This window comes from Rhipicephalus microplus, chromosome 3, assembly GCF_043290135.1.
Source record: "Rhipicephalus microplus isolate Deutch F79 chromosome 3, USDA_Rmic, whole genome shotgun sequence".
NCBI lineage: Eukaryota > Metazoa > Arthropoda > Arachnida > Ixodida > Ixodidae > Rhipicephalus > Rhipicephalus microplus.
Window position 1 is genome coordinate 22,950,232 of NC_134702.1, and position 25,570 is coordinate 22,975,801.

Here is a 25,570-nt window from a genome sequence, read left to right on the forward strand (position 1 = left end):
AGAAGAAGGAAAGGAGCAGAGGCGATGCAGTTTGGACGAACGGTGTCGCGAACGACCGGCGCAATCTGGATTTCTTTTTTTGTTTTTTTGTTATATGCATTGCCGCGTAGTCGTGCCACAGCCATCGCACGGTCGACATCCCATTGACTTATTTGGGTCACCTCGTGCCAACGACGAGGGAGTGTTTCCTGCCTCCATTCATTGTAACTTTCTCCCGCGATATCGTCGCGTGAAGATATGTCCACGGCGCGGTACTTCGCAGATGTTCGTTGCACGCCTCGCTAGAGGTGGGGCTACGCTTCTCAGGGCTGAGGTCGCACGATGGATTTCGGTCTAACACGGCGCTGGCAAGAACGCTGCAGCGCTTGAATTGATGGAAGATGGTTGAAGAGTGAATGTATCAAATCAACAAGTGTATTTGACGAAACGTGAACTCTGGTGATCGACATTCACTGTTCTACAATATATATATATATATATATATATAAATATATATATATATATATATATATATATATATATATATATATATATATATATATATATATATATATATATATATACAGACAGTATATATACAGACAGTAATGCCAAGGAATGTACAGGGGAAGTTATTAGAACCAATGGAATGTAAATAAGAAGAAAGAAGAAAGAAAAGTGGATGAAAAAATAACCAGCCGTGAGCAGGAATCGAACCTACGACCTTCGAATAACGCGTTCGATGCTATAACGCGTTCGATATATATATATATATATATATATATATATATATATATATATATATATATATATATATATATATATATATATATATATATATATATATATAATTTCTTATTCAAAGCTTTTGGTATACTAAACCCCACATGTCAATCAATCAATTACGAAATATATATACAATCGAGATACAATACAATCTACTGGGAACAGAATGATGAATAAATAGAAGAAGGAGACGGCTTTCACATTCCAGTCGTTTTAAGAAAATGCGTGAGGCTGGTAGTGAAACTTTATTACAAAATGCATGAGGGACCGCGGGAATTTTCAATCAAAATCTACTGCCCTCAAACCTCACGATAACAAAGTGTAATCTTACAATAAAATAATAAGTTATATCCGAAAATTTGCTATAAAGGTTATTTCTAACACTGTATTGCAAGACTATTCTTCATTGGCTTTGTTATAACCAATATTTTGGTATACGTTTATACGTTATACTGTGGTTTGAGTGTGGATGACCAAGCTTTCGTAATTGATTGATTGATATGTGGGGTTTAGTATCCCAAAACCTGCATATTATTGTGAGAGACGCCGTAGTGGGGGGCTCCGGAAATTTTGACCCCCTGGGGTTCTTTAACGTGCGCCCAAATCTGAGCACACGGGCGTACAGCATCTGCGACTCCATCGAAAATGCAGCCACCGCATCATGGACGAGCTTGCGTAATTATACAAAAACAATGAAAAATAGCCTGCCCTTGTTACATAAATGACCTGTATTGGTTGCTTCATCTGGTGTGTAATTAAATGAATTTTAATGGGTAAAGGTTGGCGCACACCGGCGACTAGCACCAGGCGCGCGACCGTTTCCGACTGGCGACAAAAGAGCGACTGATGTTCACACAGGCGGAGGCTGCACGCGAGCGACCGGAAATCGCAAAACCGGAGAGTCACGTCCGGATCTCGTTATCAGCGAGAACTCTGGAGACTGGCGCCAATCAGCTGATCGCCGCCGGCTGAGTGAGTGGAGCCAACCAACACCACCTAGACTATTCAATAGTCTAGGTGATGTTGAGCCAACCGAGCGCACTGCACTTGTTTCCGTCCGCTCTTGCACAGCGTTCCGAACAGCGTCAAGGAGTTCGATTCAAGCGAAGAACAGGAGATTGTCATGGCGCTGATGCGCTATGTCATGATGTCAGCGCTGGCAGCACAGAAGCCTTCAAAAAAAAAAAAAGCTGGTGGGGGTTTTGACCGTCCCTTCACTCGCGAGAGTTGGCCGGCCATGCAAGCCGCCTACCTTCCGACCTGCGCTGAGACGACGAGGAGTATTTCCGAGAGTGGTAGGTATTCAGAAACGCTCCTTGAATTTGACTTTCCACAGCCTCCGATGCAGCACAAACGCGCCTCAAACGCGGCGTCTTTGGGCTTTGCCAAGGCATGAAGCACAAACGCGTTCCAAACGCGATGCATTGAAGGCGATGGCAAGTCAAGTTCGAGACAAAAAATGATTCTGAAATACGGGGGACGGAAGTGCACAATCCATTCTCTCTTTGTGTTGACGGTATTAAGCTTCTTGCGAATGCGGTCACGTAAATTCGACACTTTGTTTGAGCTGCTGCGCCCCGCCATCTCCAAGCCAAGGGCTCCGTGGTGGCCATAGTGCCATAGACCCAGAGGAACGTACGCAGGGTGCCAGAGCAATGAAAAAAAAGAATGAGTCTGAATATAAAAAAAAATGATGGCGTCACTTCTGGGCATCGCTGATTGGTTCCAGCAGCTTTGCGACTGCAGTCGTGGAACTAGAAAATCGGTCAAGAAGCGACTAGCCAAAGCAGTCGCTTTGCGACCGTTCGCGACTGTTTGCGAAAGTTTGCGAAAGTTTGCGACTGTTTGCGACTGTTTGCGACTGTTTGCGACTGTTTGCGACTGTTTGCGACTGTTTGCGACTTTTTGCGACTGTTTGCGACTGTTTGCGACTGTTTGCGACTGTTTGCGACTGTTTGCGACTGTTTGCGACTGTTTGCGACTGTTTGCGACTGTTTGCGACTGTTTGCGACTGTTTGCGACTGTTTGCGACTGTTTGCGACTGTTTGCGACTGTTTGCGACTGTTTGCGACTGTTTGCGACTGTTTGCGACTGTTTGCGACTGTTTGCGACTGTTTGCGACTGTTTGCGACTGTTTGCGACTGTTTGCGACTGTTTGCGACTGTTTGCGACTGTTTGCGACTGTTTGCGACTGTTTGCGACCAGTCACAAATGGTCGCGCGACCACTGCTAGTCGCCGGTGTGAACCAACTATAAGGCTTGACAAAGTCGCAGTAAAACAAAAAACGAACAGCGCAACGCCTTGAGAATGTTAAAGACTCACGCGTTGAGGCCACCATCTGTTCGCAGAAAACTTACGACACCTGCTACATAGGTATGCGAGTCCAGCAACAAACGTAGCGCACGGATTTAATGCAGCCACATTTGTACACACAACACGAATGCACCGTGCGTGTTTTCATCGAAACCTTCGCGCACGGTTCACCCTTATTAGTAAACAACCTTCAGGAAACATCGCTTACAACAACTTGTTTTGGGTGCCGTCGTTCCAAGGAGCCTTTCGGCATCTTAACGTAATCTGGCGTGCTTACGAATGATCATTATCACAATGATAAACAATTATTGCACCCCTAAATACAGTATCACTTAGCAATTCATTGTGGTATGAAAAAGGTCAACCGGACTTTCTCACTATATCATATTTATAAAATTATAATGAATTATCATAAAGGCGTACAGAAAACCCTGCATGAATCTTTTCAGTGTTTCCATAGTACGCAATAACTTGTTCACGTACCTGTCCTACTCTGTTCAGCGCCTTTATTTATTTCCGGTAAGAAATTGAGCAAATGCTTTTCACATTTGCCCATGTACTGTTCCTTTCAGAACTGTACGTTCATTTGTAATTCTGTATTTCATGCAATTAGGACAATCGGTAGCATATAAGAACACAAATATCTCGCACGAATCACGCCAATTAAACAAATCCTTTATATTTACGAGCTCATTATCTAGTTGCTTTACTTCTACAATGACTCGAAGCACAATAAATGATACAATTCATCCACTGACATTTTATTTATTTATTTATTTATTTATTTATTTATTTATTTATTTATTTATTTATTTACAGGCACCCTTAAGGGCCTTCATGAGGCTATGGGTAACAAGGGCAGTATACGGTCACGCAATCAAAATCAAGTGTTATCTAAAAACACAAAATACATCGATACACTAAATGAAATCTCAGTACAACGCTATTCCACACAAGAACGATAGTGTAACACGCCAATGTAAGAATGTAAATGCACCGGCACGTTGCTCAGGATATACTTCATTTTCTGCAAGCAAGCCACCGACCCTTTCACGGCACGCGTGAAGTCCATTTCTGTCGCACACCAATGAGCTTTCGTTCATTCCGATCACGGTTCGGGAAACGTTCTTCTCTAGCTGCCGCAGCGCGCGACACTGCGTCGCATCGAACGACAAGCGTACAGGGTATAGCATAACGGAGAGGCCAGCGCCATCAGTGCCAGCGCACGCAGCAGGCGAGCAACAAAAACGTTCCGCGGAATGCCGTGCGCCTCCTATATAGCCGCATCCATGTTGCAAACCGCGAAGGCAAGATCACGCGTACGTGAGAGCGACCGCAAAACACGGACCACCAAATGTACCGTCGGGCGCGCGTATGTCCCGCAGGGCAAGAACGCCCTCGACGCCGCCAAAACAACTCTTTTAAAGGACCTCGCCACGTGCGTAACCCATCTCGGACGGGAGGGAAGCGACTTGGTGTAGGCCGGCACTCAGAACATCTACTCTCGCTCTCGTAACCGGATTCACACTTTATCCTCCTTTCTTTCTCTTCCGAGTTCAGCCGTCCAAAGGCGCCTCTCCGAAACAGGTGATGCCGAGCCGCTTTGGGTTTGCCCTCTGGCGTCAGCCATCACCGCTGCTCTGGCTGTGACGCTATTTTTGCCTCCTTAATTCATCTTTCCTTTACCCCTGCTTTCTTTGTTTCTTTTCCCATTCGGCCGCACCGTTTTCTTTCTGTTGAGGCGTAGAGGTTTTGTTTTCGTTTTCATCTCACGCGGTGGTCGGTGGCCGTGCTCGTGAAACACTATAATGACCATGCAACCTTGAAAGAAAACAATGTGTGTATTGGTGTGGGAGCGCGCACGCGATGGGAACAACGCTTCGCGTCATCGTTCCTCGGCCAGCGGGCATTCGAAGTCGCGCTACGAGCAACCGCGACCACCCAGACCTGCAAACAGAGGCGCGCCATTTGCCGGCTTATACCGAACTGCTAAAATTATCCTCGAGTGAATTATCCTGAGGCAGCGTGCCAGGCGATGAACCATGCAGGAGGCTAAACATCACCGCGGTAAACGGTAACAATCGTAATCGATGTGATATTATCGAACACGGTGTGTGTCAAGTTGTCGAGTCTCCTTTAAGCCAGCAAGAATTGTTACCTCGGAGAGGACAAGACGGCTTGTCGAAACGCTGGAGCTCTAGCAACACCTCGCGTTCCAAGGATTACTCATCTCGTCTAGCTTCTCATGTCATCGAGCTTCCATTGTCCCTTGAACTTCTCCCTTATTTGGTCATCTAGCTATGTTATGCTACACCTTGTCTGCGGTCTGTCGTATCACACAAAATAGGACTTTAGCAAGAGATTTTTGTACGTCCATGTTTTAGTGTGCGACAAACACGCCACGTTTCTTAAATGTTGATTTTGTTCGCCTTTTGCTACTTTCGTAATACATACTCCAATTAAGCCTAATCTTGTCTCGTATGTCTTGTTGCACGTCTGCAGTATTGTAGATATGAACAATTCGAAGAGTCACGCCCCGCAACGTAGAGAGACGCTCGAGTGAAACCACGAAGGTTATACTCGCTTACTGAAATTGAAGCAGTCACAACCATGGGTCGGCAAACCAACCCGTGAGTTGATTCACTCAGAGTCAGATCGGACCGGGAACCTCAACGAATTCACCGAAAGAAGCTTTCAGCGAGTACGAGTGAGACCTAAGTGCGGTATATGTTTGTTGGCTGGTCCCGACGAAGCAGAAGAAGAAGACGGCCGACGGAGACGTACGCGACCGGCGGGGACGCCGACCAGCCTGAACACGCGGGTTGGCGCTAAGCGCCGAAGGGAAGAACAACAACCGCACTCCACGGTTACCCAACACACACTGATTTTATTTACAGTCGCCTTGAAATCCTGGATACCAGAGCGGCGCCCCCTGGCATCCTCATATGTCATTCCGAAACCGAAACCTAGAACACAACATCATCCATCTTTTTTGCTCACCTATAGGATACCAGTGCTGGATAGGTGGCGCGCCGAAAAAGAGCACCTGGCGGAAAGTCGCGACACAACTCAGTCGCTCGCGCCCAGACGACCAGCCGCAGTGTAGCACGCACGCCGCTGTCTTGCTTTATTTTTGGAACGATTAGCTCGAAAATCAATTGCGCTGTACCGTGGTTTACAAAAAAAAATTAAACTCTGTCAGAAGGCTACTCTCACATAAAAAAGCATTGGAAAACGGAGGCAAGCTCTGCAAGGCCAGCTTCTATGCATATGGCATCGAACGGGCAGTGCTGTGCCTTGATGGCGACTACCTCCTCATCATGCCCTCGTTGCGTGCTAGGCTTTGTACTAAGCTAGTGCAGACTTGCATGCATCCATTGATGAGTTTGTGTTGCGACGATACCAGGCTTCCCAGTTCAGTAGTAAATCGAAAAGCAAGCCAAAAATAAAAAAAAAAACAAAAAATAAAAGTTGCAGCTGCGTTCATTGTTTTTTTTGTTGTTTTCTGGCGTCATTCGTGATATAAAGGCGCGTGGGCGTTGATCAAGCAAACCAACGTGGCAGCATGGCACGTGTAATGTTGTGGTGCTACGCTTGAGGGCGCGGGATCGATTCGCCGACCACAACGGCCGCGTTTCGATGGGGGCGAAATACAAAGAACACCCTTGAACTAAGATATATCTGTGCATTGAAGAACCCCGAGCGGTCACAATCAATCTTGACACCCACTTTACAGCGCGCCTCAAATTCATATCTTATGTGGCGCATGAAACCGACACAATTATCCATGTTGAACAGGCGTCTTTATTTTAAGCTAACGCGTGGAAGCGGAAAAACAAACTCTGCGTTAGGCGAACCAACAAAACGGGAAAATTGAAGAGATTTTGTTTATATTTCTTTAGTGAGGCACAAATTCCAATGCTACTTAGCCACGGCAGCCAGTGATAAAAGAAAAAAAAACACGTTGGCTGACTTCAGAAAGCTAAGCTTAGAGTATAGTCTGCTGCCTTACCGTAACAAGAACCCTGTCTTCTGCACAACATAAGCACAACAGCAGCATCCCAGTATCGATAGATAGATATGTGGGGTTTAACGTCCCAAAACCACTATATGATTATGAGAGACGCCGTAGTGGAGGGCTCCGGAAATTTAGACCACCTGGGGTTCTTTAACGTGCACCCAAATCTGAGCACACGGGCCTACAACATTTCCGCCTCCATCGGAAATGCAGCCGCCGCAGCCGGGATTCGAACCCGCGCTCTGCGGGTCAGCAGCTGAGTACCTTAGCCACTAGACCACCGCGGCGGGGCCGCATCCCACTATCGAGTATTGTTCGCGAGCGCATCTTTTATAACAGTTCGGGGCTTTGAGGAACGTGCCCCCGCACAAATCTTGGAAACAGGGCAGCTTTCCCTTCTGCGTAACTGTTTGCAAATAATGTAGACTACCTGCATATCATATTATTCACTTCACGCGGAGCTATCAGATAATATTTGGCGGTGGTGGTCAGATAGAGAGAATATACACATGTCGTATGCTGCATAATACGCTCGTTTTTATTTCTGGCGAAACGCCATTCAAATTCGGCTGTTAGGTCCGGGTTTCCACTGGCGGCCGTGTTCACTAACGAGTAAATCTAGTAGACCCGCTCAGAGAGGTTTAGAAACCAGCCTGAAACCACTAGACAGGAGAGGGAGAGCAGAAAATACTTAGGTCGTCCGACCGCTTGAATGCAACACCTTCTCCGTCCTTATTCATATGATAAATAAGCAAACATGTCCAGGGATACCTCCCCCCTCCTTTCTACATATTGTAGCACTTGAATACGCAGAAGTAGCGCCAGCACCCTTTGGCTTTGTTTCGGCGATGTGCGCCCGCCTCTGCAGGCTACCACTTTTTGTCTGCGGGGGCTCACTCTGACCGCCAGGGCATCGCAGAAACTCCAGCGGTGATTCCCTCATTTTCCAAAAGCCAACGCCCACCTAAGTGTCTGTTTTGTCGTCTTTCCGACACCGGTGTTTGCGTTCAGGGGCAACTGTTTTCTTTTTTCCACATGCCAAGTCCGAGTTCAACCGAAAAGACAACGGAATGACGGCATTAGAAACAGGATGAGGCCTCTACCACTTCAACGAGTGACGCGCCAATAGGTTTTTGGCCGGAAACCTTCGCATAGTACAGAACGCGAGTGCACTACCCTCCTCCTCCTCCTTCACTTGACATTTTCGGTTGCCTGCCGCGCCTTCTCTCCCTTGTTTGACGTCACCCGCGGCATCTCAAAGCTACCTCGTGTTGTTTATTTTTTTATTTGTTTTTATCGTGCTCAGCAGCACTCGGGTAACGTGGGACCGTAGCCCTCCTCTCCCTAGACAGTAACCGCTCCGGGGCTCAGCTGGGCACTACATGTGCCAGAAGGGAGTTCCCAACCGGTCAGCGTGCGCCAAAGCAAGTCGTACACACGCAAGCGAGACCGCCTCGCAGTGATCATTCCGGAGGTCGTGCACGAAATGCACTTCCACGGAATCGCCGATGAGCTGGCCAAGCGATGCAGGGCAACGCCAGCTCCAAGACCATAATATAGAGACAGAGGGGGACGAGAGGGGGATGGAAATTGCCGGTCATTAACTGGGCGACGCGCAGTCTGCCGGGTGTGCACACCTGAAGTCCGTGGCGGCGAACGACTCTGGGAGTAATGCTGCGTAATCGGAGCCAATCTGCGCGAATCACTGCGCGGGGCCACTGGCAATGCCCTCCAGAGAGGAAGAAGAGGGGGTGGGGGGGGGGGGAGTTAGGCTAGAATTCAGCCAGTCTCGGTTGTGTTTTTGCTTAGCGCCGCATCTCGACACTCCAGGCAGCGAAGTAGTCCACGAAGCCTGTGCGAGGTAAGCGGCGGAGAAGGCCTCGCGAACCATACGCCCTCGAGGTGAACAGTCTGGGTCGCACTGTCTAGCAGAGATACAGCAGCGGTCAGTGGCAGGAGGAAGACATATCCCCGCTTCTCACGATGCTCCTCGTGCAGTGTCTGCGCAGCTGGCTACAATGTTGTCATCGCTTCTTGCGTAATATTACCGGCCTTGTACCACTTAAAACAAACATCAAAAGACAGAGCTCAAGCCTGCGTCCGGTGCATAAAGAGGCCGGCTAGCTTGAAGAGTCGCTACGAGCCCAGATAGAGAGACTCTTTATTAGGAAAACAGATTTTTGCCCGCGTCTATATATCGCTGGCATGCTACTTTGTATGGGGAAGGGGACCAAAGGATTTCAGCAGAGAAAGAAGAAAGATGTGAAAAAAAAGGTTGTGCTTTGTGAACCTGACAAAACTATTTACATTAGAGTATCATGTAAATCAAGGCTGTGAGACATCGGATAATTAGAGCCTTCCGGCAAGGCCTATATCGGATAGGTAATGGATCAATGACAGTATGACCCGACAATGTTTAGAAGGTCCACACACAGGGCCTAATGTGTAGCGCAACGTTAATTGTTCGTGGCAGATCATGTCCATTTCTTGTTCGAACAGCTGCCTCTCATCACGGTACGCGGGCCATTGTAGTAGTATGTGCTGCACTGTCTCTATGCTGCCACAGTTATCACAACATGGACTTGTGGTGCGCCCTATCTGGTACATGTGACTGTTCGTGTATGCCACGTTCAATCGAAGACGATGATATAACGTCTCTAGGTGGCGAGTGAACGAGTGGTATGGTTCTGCGCTCACTGTTTGGGTCAATGCAGTAGAGAATGTTGTTGTTGCGAAGTGGCGAATTCCAAAGGTGGTCTTTTTCTGTGTAGGCATATCTTTTCGCGATGTTCCTAGCATCGGCTCTTGTGAAAAATATTCTTCTAAAACTTCTTAATTGTAGTCCATTTCGGGCAGCTTTATCGGCTTCTTCGTGTTCCGAAATACCAACATGGCCAGGTATCCATTGAAACGTACTGCTGTGTCCAGCGGAGCGTTTCAATGGATATCCAGCACAACATTACTCCCATCAACTCGCTGCTTACTACCAAATACCCAAGAACAGGAAAGAAAAGAAAACGTTATTCCAAATGAGGTGTCAGTTAAGTGTCGTACAGGAAAGCAGAAGCATTTTGGTTGGTGGAAGAGGGGTTACTATATAATGTTCAGCAATCTACCCAACGCGACACTGTTCTAGTTCTTGTGGCGTGTGGACACGTGCCACCACGTAGCCATTGGTTACGATAGAATGTTGTAAAATCAATGCATACTTTACAATATACTACTGGCATAGAACATAGTTCTGGCACAAATATGTGCCATGAAGCTATGTCGTAGCCTAACTTTGACTTGCAAACGCTAAGTGAATAATGAGCAAACGTCATTTAGGGGAAGCGTTAGCATACAGCAGTTACGTCAAATCCACCTGTTATCGAGTCCTTCGATTATTGAAGTTGTACGACCGTTAATGTTCTCGCAGTTGTCCTCTTGGCAAAACTGAAAGCAGCGTGACAAATGTGTTACTTATTCCCACAGCAAGTGTCGCGGATTGAAAGATGACATTGAAGACCTTTGTGCGTAACTTGCTCCTCGCAGGTTTTTTTTTTTATGTCTCTCTGTCACATGACCTTTGTTTTGTACTCGATGACACCCACAGAAAGGTTCAGCCGACCTACTCTACGAGAAACTCCACCAATTCATTCATTCATTCATTCATTCATTCATTCATTCATTCATTCATTCGCGGCAATCTTGCAAGCACGAAACCTGGAAACAATACGAGGCCACATCTTGAGCCAAAGCTTTTCGTTCACGAAAGAAAACGCGCGTCCTTGAGCAGGACTGCTGGAAGTAGCAACATAAACCTCCCGACGGGCAAGGTCGAAGTCGATATGTTCGACCTCTCATTCTTTATCTTTGCTTTCTCCGGGCTAGACGTGGACGCAGCCAGCGGCGTTTCAAAGAGCTGGCTTCTAAGCGGTGTCCCCGCGTTGAGAACGAAAGTCTCACTCAAAGCAGCAAGGCTCCAAGTGGCCCAATAATTGCACCACAAAAGAAAGAAAATACATAAGAAACAGAGAAGATATAGAAGAAAGCAGGAAGTGTTCGCCCTTCAAGCGCCGATCCCCCTCTTGTACACCTTAGCCTTCTGCGAGGTGTAAACCAAACAAGGCGAACGTATGAAGGGCTTGTTTCTTAATGAAAGCAACAAAACCGAGGAATGTGCATGAAACTTTTTTGTGTACTCGTTTTAACTTGGTGTAGTTCATCGTAGAATAACTAATAGCGCAACAGGGGATAAAAAAAAAGTTACACTATCTCTCCCGGAAAGAGACCGTGGGGTGATGTGGAGCATCGCGGGGAGTTTCAATGGTGTTTACAGCTTTGTGGTGTTACGGTGTTACCTTTGCGGTGAACTGCGCATGTTATTGTGTTATTAAGTTGGTTCGTTACCACGCAACGCGTGAACGTTGTGTTGGAAAATTCCGCGATGCGCTGCATCACCCCATGCTCCCTTTCAGGGAGGTGGTGTAATTATTTAGTAACACACACGCACGCCGTGAATATTCATTGTTCAACAGCGCACAGCAAAAATCTCCCACTGGCACCACCCTGGTGGTTAAGATCGAGTGCCTATATATATACACGGCTGGTTATATCTTTATCCAATTTTCTTTCTTCTTATTTACATTCCATTGGTTCTAATAACTTCCCCTGTACATTCCTTAGCATTACTGTCTGTTATATCTCATTAATATTGCGTTAAAACACAAAAACACGTGCCCTTAGGTATACACTTCTTTCCCTTATATATATACGGGGTGACCATGGAACGGTTGTGAACCACGAGCACTCGGTTTTTTTTTTCTATCAAAAAACTCTCTAGTAGACACTGCCCGCGTCGGCCTTGCGAGGCGAGAGGAGGGGGGGGGGGGAGCGACAGTTGGCAGGAGACGCGAGCACGCTGCACGAGACGCTAGCATGCGCATGGGGCATAGACGGCTCCATCGAAGCCAAATCCGCGACCTTGTGCGACTAAATAAATAGACACAAACAACGAAAAAGAAAGACATAGGAAGAACAGAAATAACAGAGAAGAAAGAAAGAGAAAATTTGCAGGACATGACGATGCAGCAAAGGCCTGTACTACCTAGGCGCTCGTAAGTTCCGCTGTCATTTTAGCACTGCGCCTCCAGTGCAAGCTACGCTAATTAGATGCGAAGCAGCTCTTTGACTAGCCTGCGTAACGCTGTCCCTCAGCATGAACGCGCCACGCACCGCAAGTGTTGGCGCGGTGCCAAGTAGGTCACGCCGCTGCTGCGTGTGGATGTCACGCTTACTTCACAGTGCACGCTGACGTCACTCTCTCCCTCGCCTAAAGCGCGAGCCGCGGCACTCGCAGCTCCTCGTCCGTTCACCCGCAACACCTGCCACGACCGCCGCTCGCTACACCGTCGACTCGTCGGTTGACGCGCAATAAACCTGGCGCGCGCCTAACGTACGCGTTGAAATATTTCTGCACGTGTCACCTACAAGACCTACGCCAGCCATCGCTTCATCCAGCGCTCACCGCAGCACCCGCGTAAGCACCGTTCAACCCGTGACGCCACCCGCACGCAACGCTGCTGCTTCGCATCCCACCAGGGTTCCCTTCAGAGAGATAGTCCAATTTTCCGTATGGACGAATTCTGTGAGTGAGACCGACGCTTGGGGTGAGATCTCCACATGGGAGTGTGTTTGGCGTTGACAAAATTGCACCTGCTCCCATTAGGAACACGCCGAATGAAATGCATGCTTAGAAACGACACGTTGAAGGAAGTAATCATGGATGCCACGGACATGATGCATAAGTGCACTTCACCAAGAACACCGAAATGACTGCGGTAGATATAAAAGGCGTATTTTTTAATTATCAAAGTATGCGAAATGGCATAGTGGATAGCGTGCCAGGCTACTGCCACCACGGACCCAGAGGTCAGGCGTTCGACGGTTCGACTCCTGATGACGGTACATTTTTTTTTTTGTCTTCTGATTGTGCGTAATTCTTCGACGTCACTTCCATGACAAAAATGCGTCATTGAAGTCTAGCTTGGCCCTGGCATAGAACACTTTCACGTTAAAAGAGTATTTTAAAGCATGCAAAGTATGTGACTGTGGAGAAATGAACGCGCACAGAAAGACAACTTGCAGCCTATGGGGAAACAATACAACAATGGATACAGAGTACGAAAGCTGCACGATATTCCTGGACAATCTTTACACTGCTGCTGCTCGCTCTCGACAGGAAGTACATTGTTGCCACCTTTCCGGCAATCCCTTGGAGGGACTCATTTCCCTCTTGTGAACTGTCGTCAACACCTGACAAAAGAAAAAAAAGAACGTCGATAGACCGCTCAAGTGCCCCATATGGGGTCAGCCACCACTCGAACGCTCAGCCACAACCTTTTCTACCTCTCAATCAGTAACACCATGTGACGGCCCTTCAGGTTCTCTCATTGAGAGTGGGGTTTTATCGTTTTTTTTTTCTTTTTTCCTTCGTGCCATTTGTCGTATTAACTGTCGCAGATATCGATTGCTTCGGCTATGGCAAACATTTCCTGCTCTTCAACACTACGCGACCTTGGTCCCAAGGCAAGTGTTTTTCCGGCTCTCGCGGCTCGCGAAGCATGATGGGCGCGAGCCATTGTAAAGAGGACTGGCTGGCACCCCTATCAGCTGTACCTGTGTTCTGCATGCATTGTGCCATTCGCTTTTGCGAACACATTTGATCATGCAGAGATAGGACGATCGTTTACCGACCGCGGTAACACGCAGACGCAAGTAGATAACGCCATCTGTCGATTGCAACCTCGCGTTTTATATCTCGCTAAACTCTGGTTTCCTGTCATGATTATCGCGCTAACAAAAAGACAAAGTTTCAATGCTTGCCTTATGAGCAAGTTTTGAGAAACTTACACTGTGCCCTCATTTTTTCCCCAACGACGTTCGTCAAAGCATTAATATACCATGTGCGCCCACTGTCCGCATTGTGTTGCAATAGCCCAGGCCTTAACTTTCTCGGAATTATTAAGTTAATAATATTTGATTTATTATATGGGGTTTAGCATCCCAAAATCTTGGATGAATATTACAAACGCCGTAGTGGAGTGCTTCGGAAGTTTTGACCATCTGGCGTTTTTTTTTTTTTTTCTTCATGCTCGGAGATTGCAATGAGCACTAGTCCCTAGCATTTAACTTCCATCTAACTGCGACCACGGCGGAGGAAATCGAACCCGCGACCCTCAGGTCAGCACCCTAGCTACTGTTCCATGCACAAAGGCGTACCTCGGTGCAGTTGGGGAATTTTATATTTGCCGAATAAGAGCTGAAAACCTTCAATATTCGTTCCTCTTCGAAACAACACGTTAACACGAAAAGAGCCGGAGCTGCCCCAGTAAAGAACGCAAAGAGGAAGTCGAGCTCTATGAGCCTCGTCTTTTTTTTTTTTTTTTGCTTAAATATGTTCTTACAGATATGGCAACGCTTAATACAGCTCTAAGCATCCTCAACCACAAGCCGCTTTTTTTTCTTTCTTTTTGAACATTTTGACCTCGACACCATGGTATATATGTTCTAGCTAGGCATAATTCTTTTTTTCTTATTCTTTTCTTATGAGGACCGTTATGAGCGATTGATCAAGATGACCGCATCGTGTCGCTAAAAATCTTGCCGTTAAAGTTAATGTTGGCGCTGATGCACTGTTCGGATCAAAACGGAACCGATACGACAGAAACCGAAGACGCTATAAACAGAAGCGCGCACACTCGATAGCCCTAAACTTGCGAGTCTCACCCCGCGAGTACTTTATGTTGTAAAAACTGCACGCTTTCCTTCATTCTTCAAGTTTTTCTCCAGTCATCACTAGAACGTTTCAAAGCGCTAAACGGAAAAGGATGTGACGCCTCTGATCATCCAAGTGTCTTGTCTTGTCGCCAAAATCCTTGCTTACTTTTCTTTTCTTTTCTCTTTTTTCAGCGAAGCACAGTTTACCGCTTTGCGGAAACCGCAAGCAGACGTGAAACAGACGTCAAGTGTCGCTTGTCGGAAGCGAACCCCGCGCCCAACCTCTTCCGCTGCGGCATGCGACGACGACTGCGGGAAAACCTCTATCTGACGTGCACGATGTGAACCTGCAGTGACGAAACGGACCGCACGTGCGGGCCTGAGTGGATTTCACCGCCACCTATTGCGATTCTCGCGAAATAAACTACAGAAACGCACGTCCACTGCCACGTGTCGGACGTGCGGTGTGCGGTTGATCACGGTTATTTGACGTGCTGAAAAAAAGCAAAACACGTGAAGCACTTCTAAAATAGTTTAGAACAACGAGTTTTTAGCTGGAACAGCCTTTTTCTTGGCCAAGTAGTGTTTTCAGTTTAGCGTTCCCTGTTTTGTTGACCGAAAAAAAAGTGAAAAATGACTTGCAGGATCGAGACAGTATACAGTCATATTCAGAAGTGTCATGTTTACGGAGTTTCACAGAAGGCGTCCCCCCTCCCATGCCCCAACCGACATTTTCAGCTTCCTCAAAATTATTCAAAACAGCCTAAATGAAGTGTAAAACCGTTCTCGAAATTCGCATCGCTTATAGAAATAATTTTTCGTGTTCTGCGTGACAAAATTACGATAAGCGAAGCTCTATAGTGGAAGGCTCCGGACATTTCGAGTGTCTGGGTATCTTTTTAGACCTGCACCTAAATCTGAGCCAACAGGCATCTAGCATACCTTGCCTCCAACGAAAGCGCGACTTCCGTGCACGAGATCGAACCGACGACCTTTAAGTCGACAGCCGAGAACCGCCCTCATGAACTGTACCACCAGGGCGGCCTTAGCAACCATGACGTAAATTCTGGGCCAGTCAGACGCAAAAATTCTGAGCCGGTCTTCTACGGTGAAGGCTGAAGCCAGCAAAGCTAGTGGCTTCGCATAGTTTTCGCTCACGCTTTCGTGCGCATTGGCGCAGCTTTCAATTCCACGTCTTCTTCCTCCGAGTGAACGACACGTTTCCGTGCCACAGCAAGTCCAAAGGACAACTGCTGACGTCACTATTCAGGCGGAGGGAGACAACGATTGGTTGAAAGGGCCATACTATGAGTTTCCTATCAATACCCAAGAGCGAACTCAGGTGCTAGTGTCTATGGGAGCTGCAACACACGGCGCTTCAGCGAGCATGGCAATTATGGGTAGTACACGAATTTGTCAGATCTTCGTACTTCTGGCTCTGTTTGGCTTCGCGTGGCTCGGAGCCGCTTTGTCACGTGACGAGAATACTCAAATGTTCCACAGTTGCACTTTGACCTTTCTAGGCTCCCCAATTGAAACCGGCTCACAAAGTTCGCAAACCGCGGTCCATTCTTTTATCTGAAGCAGAACCAAACACAGCGCCAGTGTATACCCTCTAGTTATTTTTAAGAGAAACTATACGAGAAGGGCCACCACCGCATAATGCGACACCTGCGAAAGAGCCATCGGTGGTGGCGAGGTGCGAAGAAAACCTGAAGCAAGGAGGCAATCGGGCGCCGAAAATCGTTCTACGCCGTCGATTCGTCCGCAGACGCGATTTGCCAGAATGTACAGCTTGGATCTAACGAAGTAGAATATGACGTCAGCGGTTCGTGCTATCTCTAAAAGTAAATTTCGAGCATGGTGAGATATAACTTGGCCTTATCGCAAACGAAGCCGTCGTCGACGGATAAGGTGACGCGCGCGATGGCTCTCATTCGCATTAGAAATAATCTATTCGAAGCAAAAAGATGACGCTGTTACCAGAAGGACGAGCAGGATCTCCGACAACCGCAGGTCGTTCTCAGTCCCATAACAAGCTGAGATAAGCAGACAGACGATGGAAGCTTCACTTGGGAAGGCTGTTTCGCGAGCGTAGGAACTAAGGTATCCGAAGTGCAAGATGTGACGGAGAGAACTGAACGTCACAATCACTTGCGTCACGGCGGCAGCAATGAAACCAAATTAAAGTTAAAAAAAAACGACAACATTTTTTTTACACGTGACACATATAGAGTAAAAAATATTTACGTCAACCTCTAGCTTATACTAATAGGAAAATTTAATATATTCGCGAAGTTAGAGTTCACCAACATTCGCCCCCGTAGCCACTGGTTAACAGTATAACGACCTAGGACACTTGAGAGACGCAGACGTTCTCAGTAACGAAGGGCTTACAAGATGCGCTTTTTTAATGCAGAGATGCGAACGTGGGTGAAGGCTTGCGCTTTCATCAGCGCTGTGCTAGGCAGCGATGTCCGGAGAGTTAGCAGCTAAACCCATTACCCTTCTTCCAGTATGGCCCGAAAGAAAGTCTGCATAATTTGCACGTTCAAAAAAAATATACAAGTCAATTCTAAAACGAGTGGTGAAGGCTGAGTCTCTCTATATATACTCTTACGCAAAGAAGAAGAAGAAGAGGAAAGACACTACTCGCACGGCTCGCTTATCTTGAAGCAGTATAAACCACGCGTCTTTCATCCAAGCAGCGGTCTCGATTTAAAATGCTTTCTCGCATGGGAACTGCGCCGGTGACGGCAAATAGACGCGCCGTTCAACGCCAACGAAGCGTGAGCCCGTTGATCGCCGTGGCCTTGTTATAGTTATCGAGTCGTTGCAGGAAACCCGTTCTCGAACTCGAAACACGCTGTCGTACAGTGAGGCAGAAAAGTCGCTACGCGAACCAGCCTAGCGGATCGAGTGGCTGCCCGGCGCCGGACGCATTAAAGATACAGACCCCATTCGCAGTTCACACAGCGCCAATACGTTTTCGAAGACGCTCGAAGTTTTGCCGTGTATGTTTCGATGTGATGGCCCGAATATTCGAACGCTTGCTAGTAATGACACTAGGCCAGCTGTTAGCGGCACGCTCAAGTCCGACAACACGGCTGAAAAAAGTGAAGCTGACACCTGCAGCGCACGTCTGGATCAGTAAGTCAAGCTTGGCTGCTGGCCCATAATAAAATTCTTTACTTTTTCATCTTCGATTGTTCAATAAGCGAGTTTTATTATTGCGGCTCTTTCCTCAGATCGTAAGTAGTGGTTATTAAACCTGAAAATTAGGGCCTTTCAAACCCGCGAACTTCACATGTATCACGACATGTCCTGATGCGATATTTCACCTCAGATTCAGTTCTGCCATGTTAATGAGGAAATGTTTCGTCGTGTTGAAACAAATAACACATGTTTATAAAATTCAACGTCCGCCGCTGTGGTGTAGCCGTTACGGCGCTCGGCTACCGAACCTAAGGTCGCGGGTTCGATTCCACCCGCGGCGGTCACATTTCAGTGGAGGCGAAATGCTTGATGTCCTTATGCTGTGCGATGGCATTGCACGTTAAACACCGCCACATACATCCGGAGTCCTCCACTGCGACCTCTGACGTGATCATATCGTGGTTTCGGGACGTAATAACTCGGATGCATATTATATATTTTGAAATTCCACGCTTGCGTTTTCACGCTTTCGTGGCGTCAAGCTCGTCCTTACCGAAGATGACAGGCCCTTGATAAACAATGCAGTCAAACTGAGCGAATGCACTTTGTCGCACTAGATTTCATCGTCGATTTACTGGGCCTAAAAGAAACCCCGATAGAACTGTCAGCGGCGTCGACAGATGCCGGAAAAGTCGAAGAGTGCATCCACGGTCGAGAAGCCACTTACGGTTGCCCCGATTCGTGGACGCCAAAGCCGCGACGGGGGCAAACGAAAAAGCAGGAGGACAGCCGACGCAGACTGTTTATTTTCCCACGCGTTCTCCTTTACGACAGAACCCAATTCCCCACGTCGGCCTGTCAGAGAAAGAAGGAGATCATAGCACAGTGGTGTTTTTTTTTAATTTAACGTATTGTTTATAACTTAAACGAATGGCTCAGCCTATGGGTGTCACCCGTTTCTTTTTTTTTTTCTGCCACGTTTTCAGTCGTGAAAGCGTATTTTGAACTAAGGATTTTATCGACCACGTGTTGTTTATAGGCCATCGTATTTTACGAGAAACAAAAGAGTGACCAATGCCCGTGTAGTTGTCGGGTATCGACAACAGAGCACTGAATCTTTTGGATTCGTTGCTAACATGCTGCCTAATACGCGCCCAAAGCTACTGCGGCTTTGCTGTGTGACAGTTAACTCGCCATGCGTCTGTAAAAAGTGCAGCCACTCTTTCTTTTGCTGCTATACGCGTAAGTTTAATTTAGTTTTCTGAATGTCATCGTCACCTTTTATTCCTCCGTTGCTTTTTGTCTTCCTTCCTATTCGCAACGACGTTCAGTACATTTTTGCATACACAGTGTAACACAATGGTTAAGGCTGAACTTTGTTCTTTTTTTTCGGTTTCTTTTTCTCAAGTAGAACTTAATATTTTGCTTTATGGTTATCACATCTTCTCCAAAAGGCGAAAAGAAGCACGAGGAAACTCTAAAACATGAAGTACGAAGACCTTATCAGCCTCATTCCACAAAAAAAAAAAATGAAATGGCCCGGTGTTTAGCCAGGGTAGCTTCGAGTTTGAGGGAGGCCTAGGGTGTTTGTTCTTCGTGCACGCACGCACACACCCACACACACACACACACACACACACACACACACACACACACGCACGCACACACAGTTAAAATTTCATCACTCGGCGCCTACCTCCCCCCTCCCCTCTCCTGGCATTGCATGTGTAAAGTACCGATAGCTTGGGAGCAGCACTCGCAGACCGAGAGTCCAACAACGAAGCTATGGTAAACATTTTGGTCACTTTCATCAGTAAGAACCGACTGGGTGACATGCTGTGGCAACAGCTTTCCTCGCCCCATCAAAGTACTGTCGCACACCTTCCTTTCGCTCAGCAATATCGATTGCCGAAACATTTGCCGAGAACGGCGAACCCGGTTCTTGCCTCGAACCGAAACGGGCGACAGTGGCAATTGTCAGACAGCTGACACGTGCACGACCCGGCACTCTCGCCAGAGGGCACTTTCGTACGCCAGCTGTAAAGATTGCGTCGCTCGAGGGGAAGCGTGGCTTCATTGCACATCGTTACGCACGATTCTCTCCATCCTCGCCCGACAGTCTCTAGCTGCAGACAGAACCGGCGAGCTGCTATCGCCGAGTTCTCACTGCCAGCACTAGAAAGCGCGCGCAGTGTTCCCCAGAAAAAGAGGGAGAGGCATTGTTTTGTCGCAGATGACCCCCCCCCCCCCTTTTTTTTCGGTAGAGCCAGAAAGACGTGCCTAAATATAAGAATTAAGCGATGACGCGCTGCTGACAATGACATGTCCTTCATTCCTGGCCTTACCGGGAGTAAAAATAGGAAGTAAAACAGTTCTCGAAGTGTGATATCGGGGGCCATCGGTCCACATTGTGGTCAAAAAAGTGCGCCGAAAGCAATGCCGTCAAAAACGAGCCCTTCAAACAATGCCAATATGTTGTGCCAACTGTTTCAACTCTAGTCTACGACACATTTCCTTGGCTTGCGTTTGTCCTTCGTGTCCTTCTTGTCTCTGTGTCGTCGTTTTGTTCTCGGGCTATAACTATCGTCATGCCATACCAACTAGCCCAAGCTGCCGCACTTCTAAGTTACATTTCTAGTTATTCGGGCTCTATTTCGTGTGTTTCTCTTCGTCATTTAGTCCTCGTAACCCTCATCGCAGTCTCCATTCGCCGTGCGCGAACAATGCCAGGAGAGGTTTGACCGAGCAAAAGTGTATGACAGGCTACCCTCCCCCACCTACCCTATAGAGGACAGGGGGGAGGGGGTACTATCATTGCATGTCAACCCCTCAACTACACCCTGCGCCCACTTATATACCTACGAAGCCACCCCACTCGCAGCCGAATTTGCACGAACGTCTTTCACCTTGAACATGAGCCCAAACAATGTTTTCGCTCACTGCAGTCGTTCGTTCAATTTAGATTCAAAAGCTTTAAGCTACCGACGAAATTGAGAGACGCTTCTGAAGAGACGAAATGCAACCGTCGAGTTCACGTACCAGTGCTGAAAAAAGTTTTATCTAAATAACAAAAATGTGTTTATTATTAATTATTATTTCAGTTTAACGTCCCAAAACCACGATATGATTGCGAGGGACACCGTAGAGGTGGGGTCCAGAAATTTCGGCCAATAGGTGTTCTTTAACGTGCACCTAAATCTAAGCACAGGGGTTTCAAGCTTCTTTTCACCTCCATCGAAAACACCTACACCACGGTAGAGATTCAATCCCGCGACCTTTGTGTCAGCCCTCGAGCACCATAACCAACACCGTGGCAGGTAAAAAGAATAAATGATGTTTGAACAAGATAATTTCACCTAACAAGAATGAACCTTTCCATTCCAGATATTGAGAGCCAACTCCTTAACAGCCTTAGCACGGTGATATTTTGGGGGCTTTGTAAAACTTTACTTGATTTGGAGGTAATTCGTTAATCCTTTGTGTCGTATTACCTTCACTTTACCAATCCCAGTATTTTAGTAAATGTACAGGTGTTTCCTTTTTTTCGCGTACATTCGTCTTACGTTGCGGCGCCGTTTCAGTAGTACAAAAATTTCCCGACTACTATCCCATGTAATCTTATCCGACCGCTTCCTGGGAACTTTTGAACACTCCTGTACATTTCGAGTTTACATTAAAGGGCCCAGCTTATGCGATTCAAAGATAATGCTCCGTAGTAAGTGCAAGCCTTTCACGAAGGAAAAAAAAAAGACTGAACGGGAGCGAGCTTCTACATTGCGTTTTGGCAAGCCTTTCGCTTCGAATATACCCGTTGCTCGAATAGTCTCCCTTTCCACGTTTCTCCACAAGTAAACGTTTGTTCGTATGAATGACTTGGCCGTGTATAGGGCATAGTACGATTACTACGGCCAGATACGAAGCAATCGTGTTTTCCTCAGCGTTTGAGCGAATGCCTATTACCATTTACCGTTTCTTATAAACAGCGTTTAGTGGCGAGCTACTTAACTATAGGTTCGGTTTGGTTGATTCCCCTTCGAACACGCACAAAACAGATCCACTTCCAGCGATACATGGTATAATACGTGGCCACACTTTCGAACAGGACACTAAAAAGCAAAACGATTTTTCGCGTATTAGTGAAGTACAACTTCACAGTTCCGAAAACGCCACTCTTACCACGACACGCTGCTTGGTAAGCGAAAAAAGGCGCGAAAACAAAACGCAGGTGGCGATGCCACCTACCGAGTTCCGTACGAAACACCGTGACATAACAGACTTTGAAGGCGTCCACTGGGTTCTACGTAGCTTTCACTCAATAAAAACGAAGTACATTGTCATCCGTGGGTGCCATAGACCCTATAGCATACGATGTTTCAGAAAATTTCGTCGAGCCAATGTCACGGAAATACCAAAAAATACATTTTGACATTTCCAACGTCACGCACGGAATTGTGGCATGAAATTTAGAAATGAAGCTCGAACCTTAATTTTCGCCTCTAATAATGAACTTTTGATAATGAAAAATATGGCATAGAGTTTTCTGGGTGCATTTTGTCAATCTAAATCGAGTCATTATTCCTTTTTAGTGTCCCTTCAAGCAGAAAAAAAAACATTAAAACTTCTAAGTGAGAGCCAAATTTTGCTGAACGTTCCAATTAATTTCGCTTTGGGAAAATCGTGATGTACTAGCGTGCCTAACAATCAATTGCCCGGCGTTGCAAGCCGCACGCGCCGGCGACCCAATACCTTCTCGCAGCGTACCGGTTGCGCGTGCCAAATAATATCGAGATAAGCAAGAGTCGTTTAGAGGACAAATGCTAGTGCGGGTAACGCGCCAGACAAAACATCAGAAAAATAGATTGACTACAGCGTGAAATACACCGCCGTGGGAGGCAGATAGATAGATACGGGACGTCGTATCGGAGGAATGGTGTGAACGCCTATCGAATCACGACACTTCAGGGGACGATCGAATACAGTCGGAGGATAAGGATGTAGGACGCTGGTTATTTGCGTGTGCTCTGGGGAGAGATTGGTCGGTGTCATGTAGCTCAGAAGTGCTGATACCGTCCGAGTGGACGTTGCAAGCTTATTCCACGATTACTGCGCCACTTGTACTATAATCACGTGTTCACAAATCAGTGAAACGTATAAATTGCGTTAAAGAAAGAATGGGAGCCGTGAAACCGACGTTGTTATTTATACTTTTCAATGTTAAATAAAATAAATAAAGTAATATAAAGGCAGAAAAATACGCCACAGTGACTTTGTCAGTCGACGATCACGCGTATACACCTAAAAAGTATGATTGTCCTAGTAAATTTGTCACATCCTGTAAAGCACGAAATGTCAACGGATGCTTATTTGCTTCATACCGCCCACGCGCAAAAGAAGAAAAGAAGAAAAAAACTCTTTGATTGCATTCATTAAATCTGCAATATTCCTGCTTGCATGAAGCACAGCTGATAGACTTACCGTATAATCACGATATATTCGTCATACGCCATGAGGCAAAAAGGAAAATAATGAAACACTTCATAATACAGTAATATCTATAGGGTTTTACGTGACAAAACTACGACACAAGTCACACCGTAGTGGAGAGGGTTTGAGGAAATTTTGGCCATCGGGGGTTTCTTAAACGTTCACCGATATCGCGCAGTACAAATGCGGCCGCCGCAACAGGTATCGAACCCGCCACCATCTAGTCGGACGCCAAGAACCGTAAACACTGTATAACACCGAGCCTGACTGCGTTCGCCACACATCCCAACCACTCCTCCCTCCCTCCCACTTTTTTTTTCGTACACTCCTAAATCCCCGAATCACATCTTACTTAACGGGAATCGCGAGGACGCCAGCCGTATAAGTGGCCACTCACCCAGAAACCAACGGCGATCACTCCCACGAAGTAGGCGACGATCACCACAATGTCCCACGATTCCAGGTTGATGCTGTCGAAAGCTCTCGATTCACCCGCCGTTTCCGTCATGGCGAACTTTTTTTTCTTCTCGCTTTGTCACCCTCACAACCAAACGGTAAAAGAAAAACGACAAAGGAAATGGTCTCTTACGAAAGTAGCACCACCAACCACTCAGAGTTCTACGACACCACACTCGCGCCCGCACAATTACTACCAGCCACAAGGGGCCTTTCCGACCGCATCGATTGAACAGTCCCACGCGCCGAATGCTCGTCCAAAGGGGGCTAAACAACGATCGGCAATCTTCGTACGAAAGAGCAGCTCTTTTTTTTTTTTTTTTCACGATTCCAACGTTCGCGAGAGGGACAATGTCATCGGGAGGAGAAGCGGTGACAAGCACACTCCAACGAAGGCACAGATGGAAGCGTTTCTTCCACCACTTCAAAAGTCCGCTCACAAGAACTTCACACACGAGATGGCGGTCAAGTTTTGCGAAAGTGCCGCCAGCTCTGGACTCCTGTCAAGTAACGGTCCTGCTCCTCAAAGGGTTGAAGTAGTAAAAGAAATTAAAAGATAAAACGCCCGTGTTATCGCGCGGGGTGTGCAACCAACTGTTCTGTTCGCGCGTCTTTACGTTTCTAGTGCTGGGCGGAGAGGCGACGGCGCGTTTATAGCGAAGCCGGGGGGGCGCACTCGCGTGGTGGCGAGGGAAGCGAATTAGCGATGCGATCTGCCTTCGGGCGCACCTCCTCGTCCTATCTTACTCCGAGCGCGTGTACCCTTTACTATACAGCACAGCCCTCCGATGTCGCTCGGTTGCGCTCAGCAGGTGTGGCAGCCGCGCGTGGCGCTGCGCGTCACACGTGCTTTCCGAGCGTAACGCGCCGCTCTTTCCGAAAAACAAAGCAACACCGTAGTTCCGCCTTTTGACGACGATGCGCTCTCGTCGCAATTTCCCGTCGGCCTTTCTTTCGCGCGAGGGAGTGGCTTTTCGGTTGCCGTGGTAGCCGTAACACCTATCCATTCTTTTTTTTTTTTTTCTGTTTACTGTGCCGAGGTGTTGGCGTAAAAATAAGACACCTGCTGCTTCTTAGCTTTTAGATAGGTCGAACACAAAGCATACAGGTTCCGACATTTGCGAACATAATTCACAAACAAAATAATAAAACGTCACCTTTGCTTCATGATCTGCTCTTCAAGACTGTGAGTTGGTTACATTTAACACTGAGCCCCGCCGCGGTGGTCTAGTGGCTAAGGTACTCGGCTGCTAACCCGCAGGTCACGGTATCGAATCCCGACTGCGGCGGCTGCATTTCCGATGGAGGCGGAAATGTTGTAGGCCCATGTGCTCAGATTTGGGCGCACGTTAAAGAACCCCAGGTGGTCGAAATTTCCGGAGCCCTCCACTACGGCGTCTCTCATAATCATATGGTGGTTTTGGGACGTTAAACCCCACATATCAATCAATACGTTTAGCACTGAAAAAAAAAAAAATTCGTTGCTTATTATTCCTAAATGAAATCCCTGTCCCCTACGTATTGCCACATCCACCACAAACAAGGTGAGAGGGGTTGGATCTAAGTTAATAGTCTAATCTATGACACAGTCCCGATTACCGTTACCTGATGCTACA

At 47.1% G+C, this 25,570-nt stretch overlaps 1 protein-coding gene across 1 annotated transcript in view; it reads right to left on the reverse strand.

Moving 5' to 3' along the window:
- The window catches only part of LOC119180613 (sodium/glucose cotransporter 4-like), a 50,237-nt gene extending 26,097 nt beyond the window's left edge, over positions 1-24,140 (reverse strand). Inside the window, exon 1 of the mRNA XM_037431728.2 lies at positions 23,896-24,140. Coding sequence (XP_037287625.2) covers positions 23,896-24,006 — 111 coding nt within the window. The 5' untranslated portion in view covers positions 24,007-24,140. The remainder of the gene's footprint in view (positions 1-23,895) is intronic.
- Between the last annotated feature and the right edge of the window lie 1,430 nt (positions 24,141-25,570).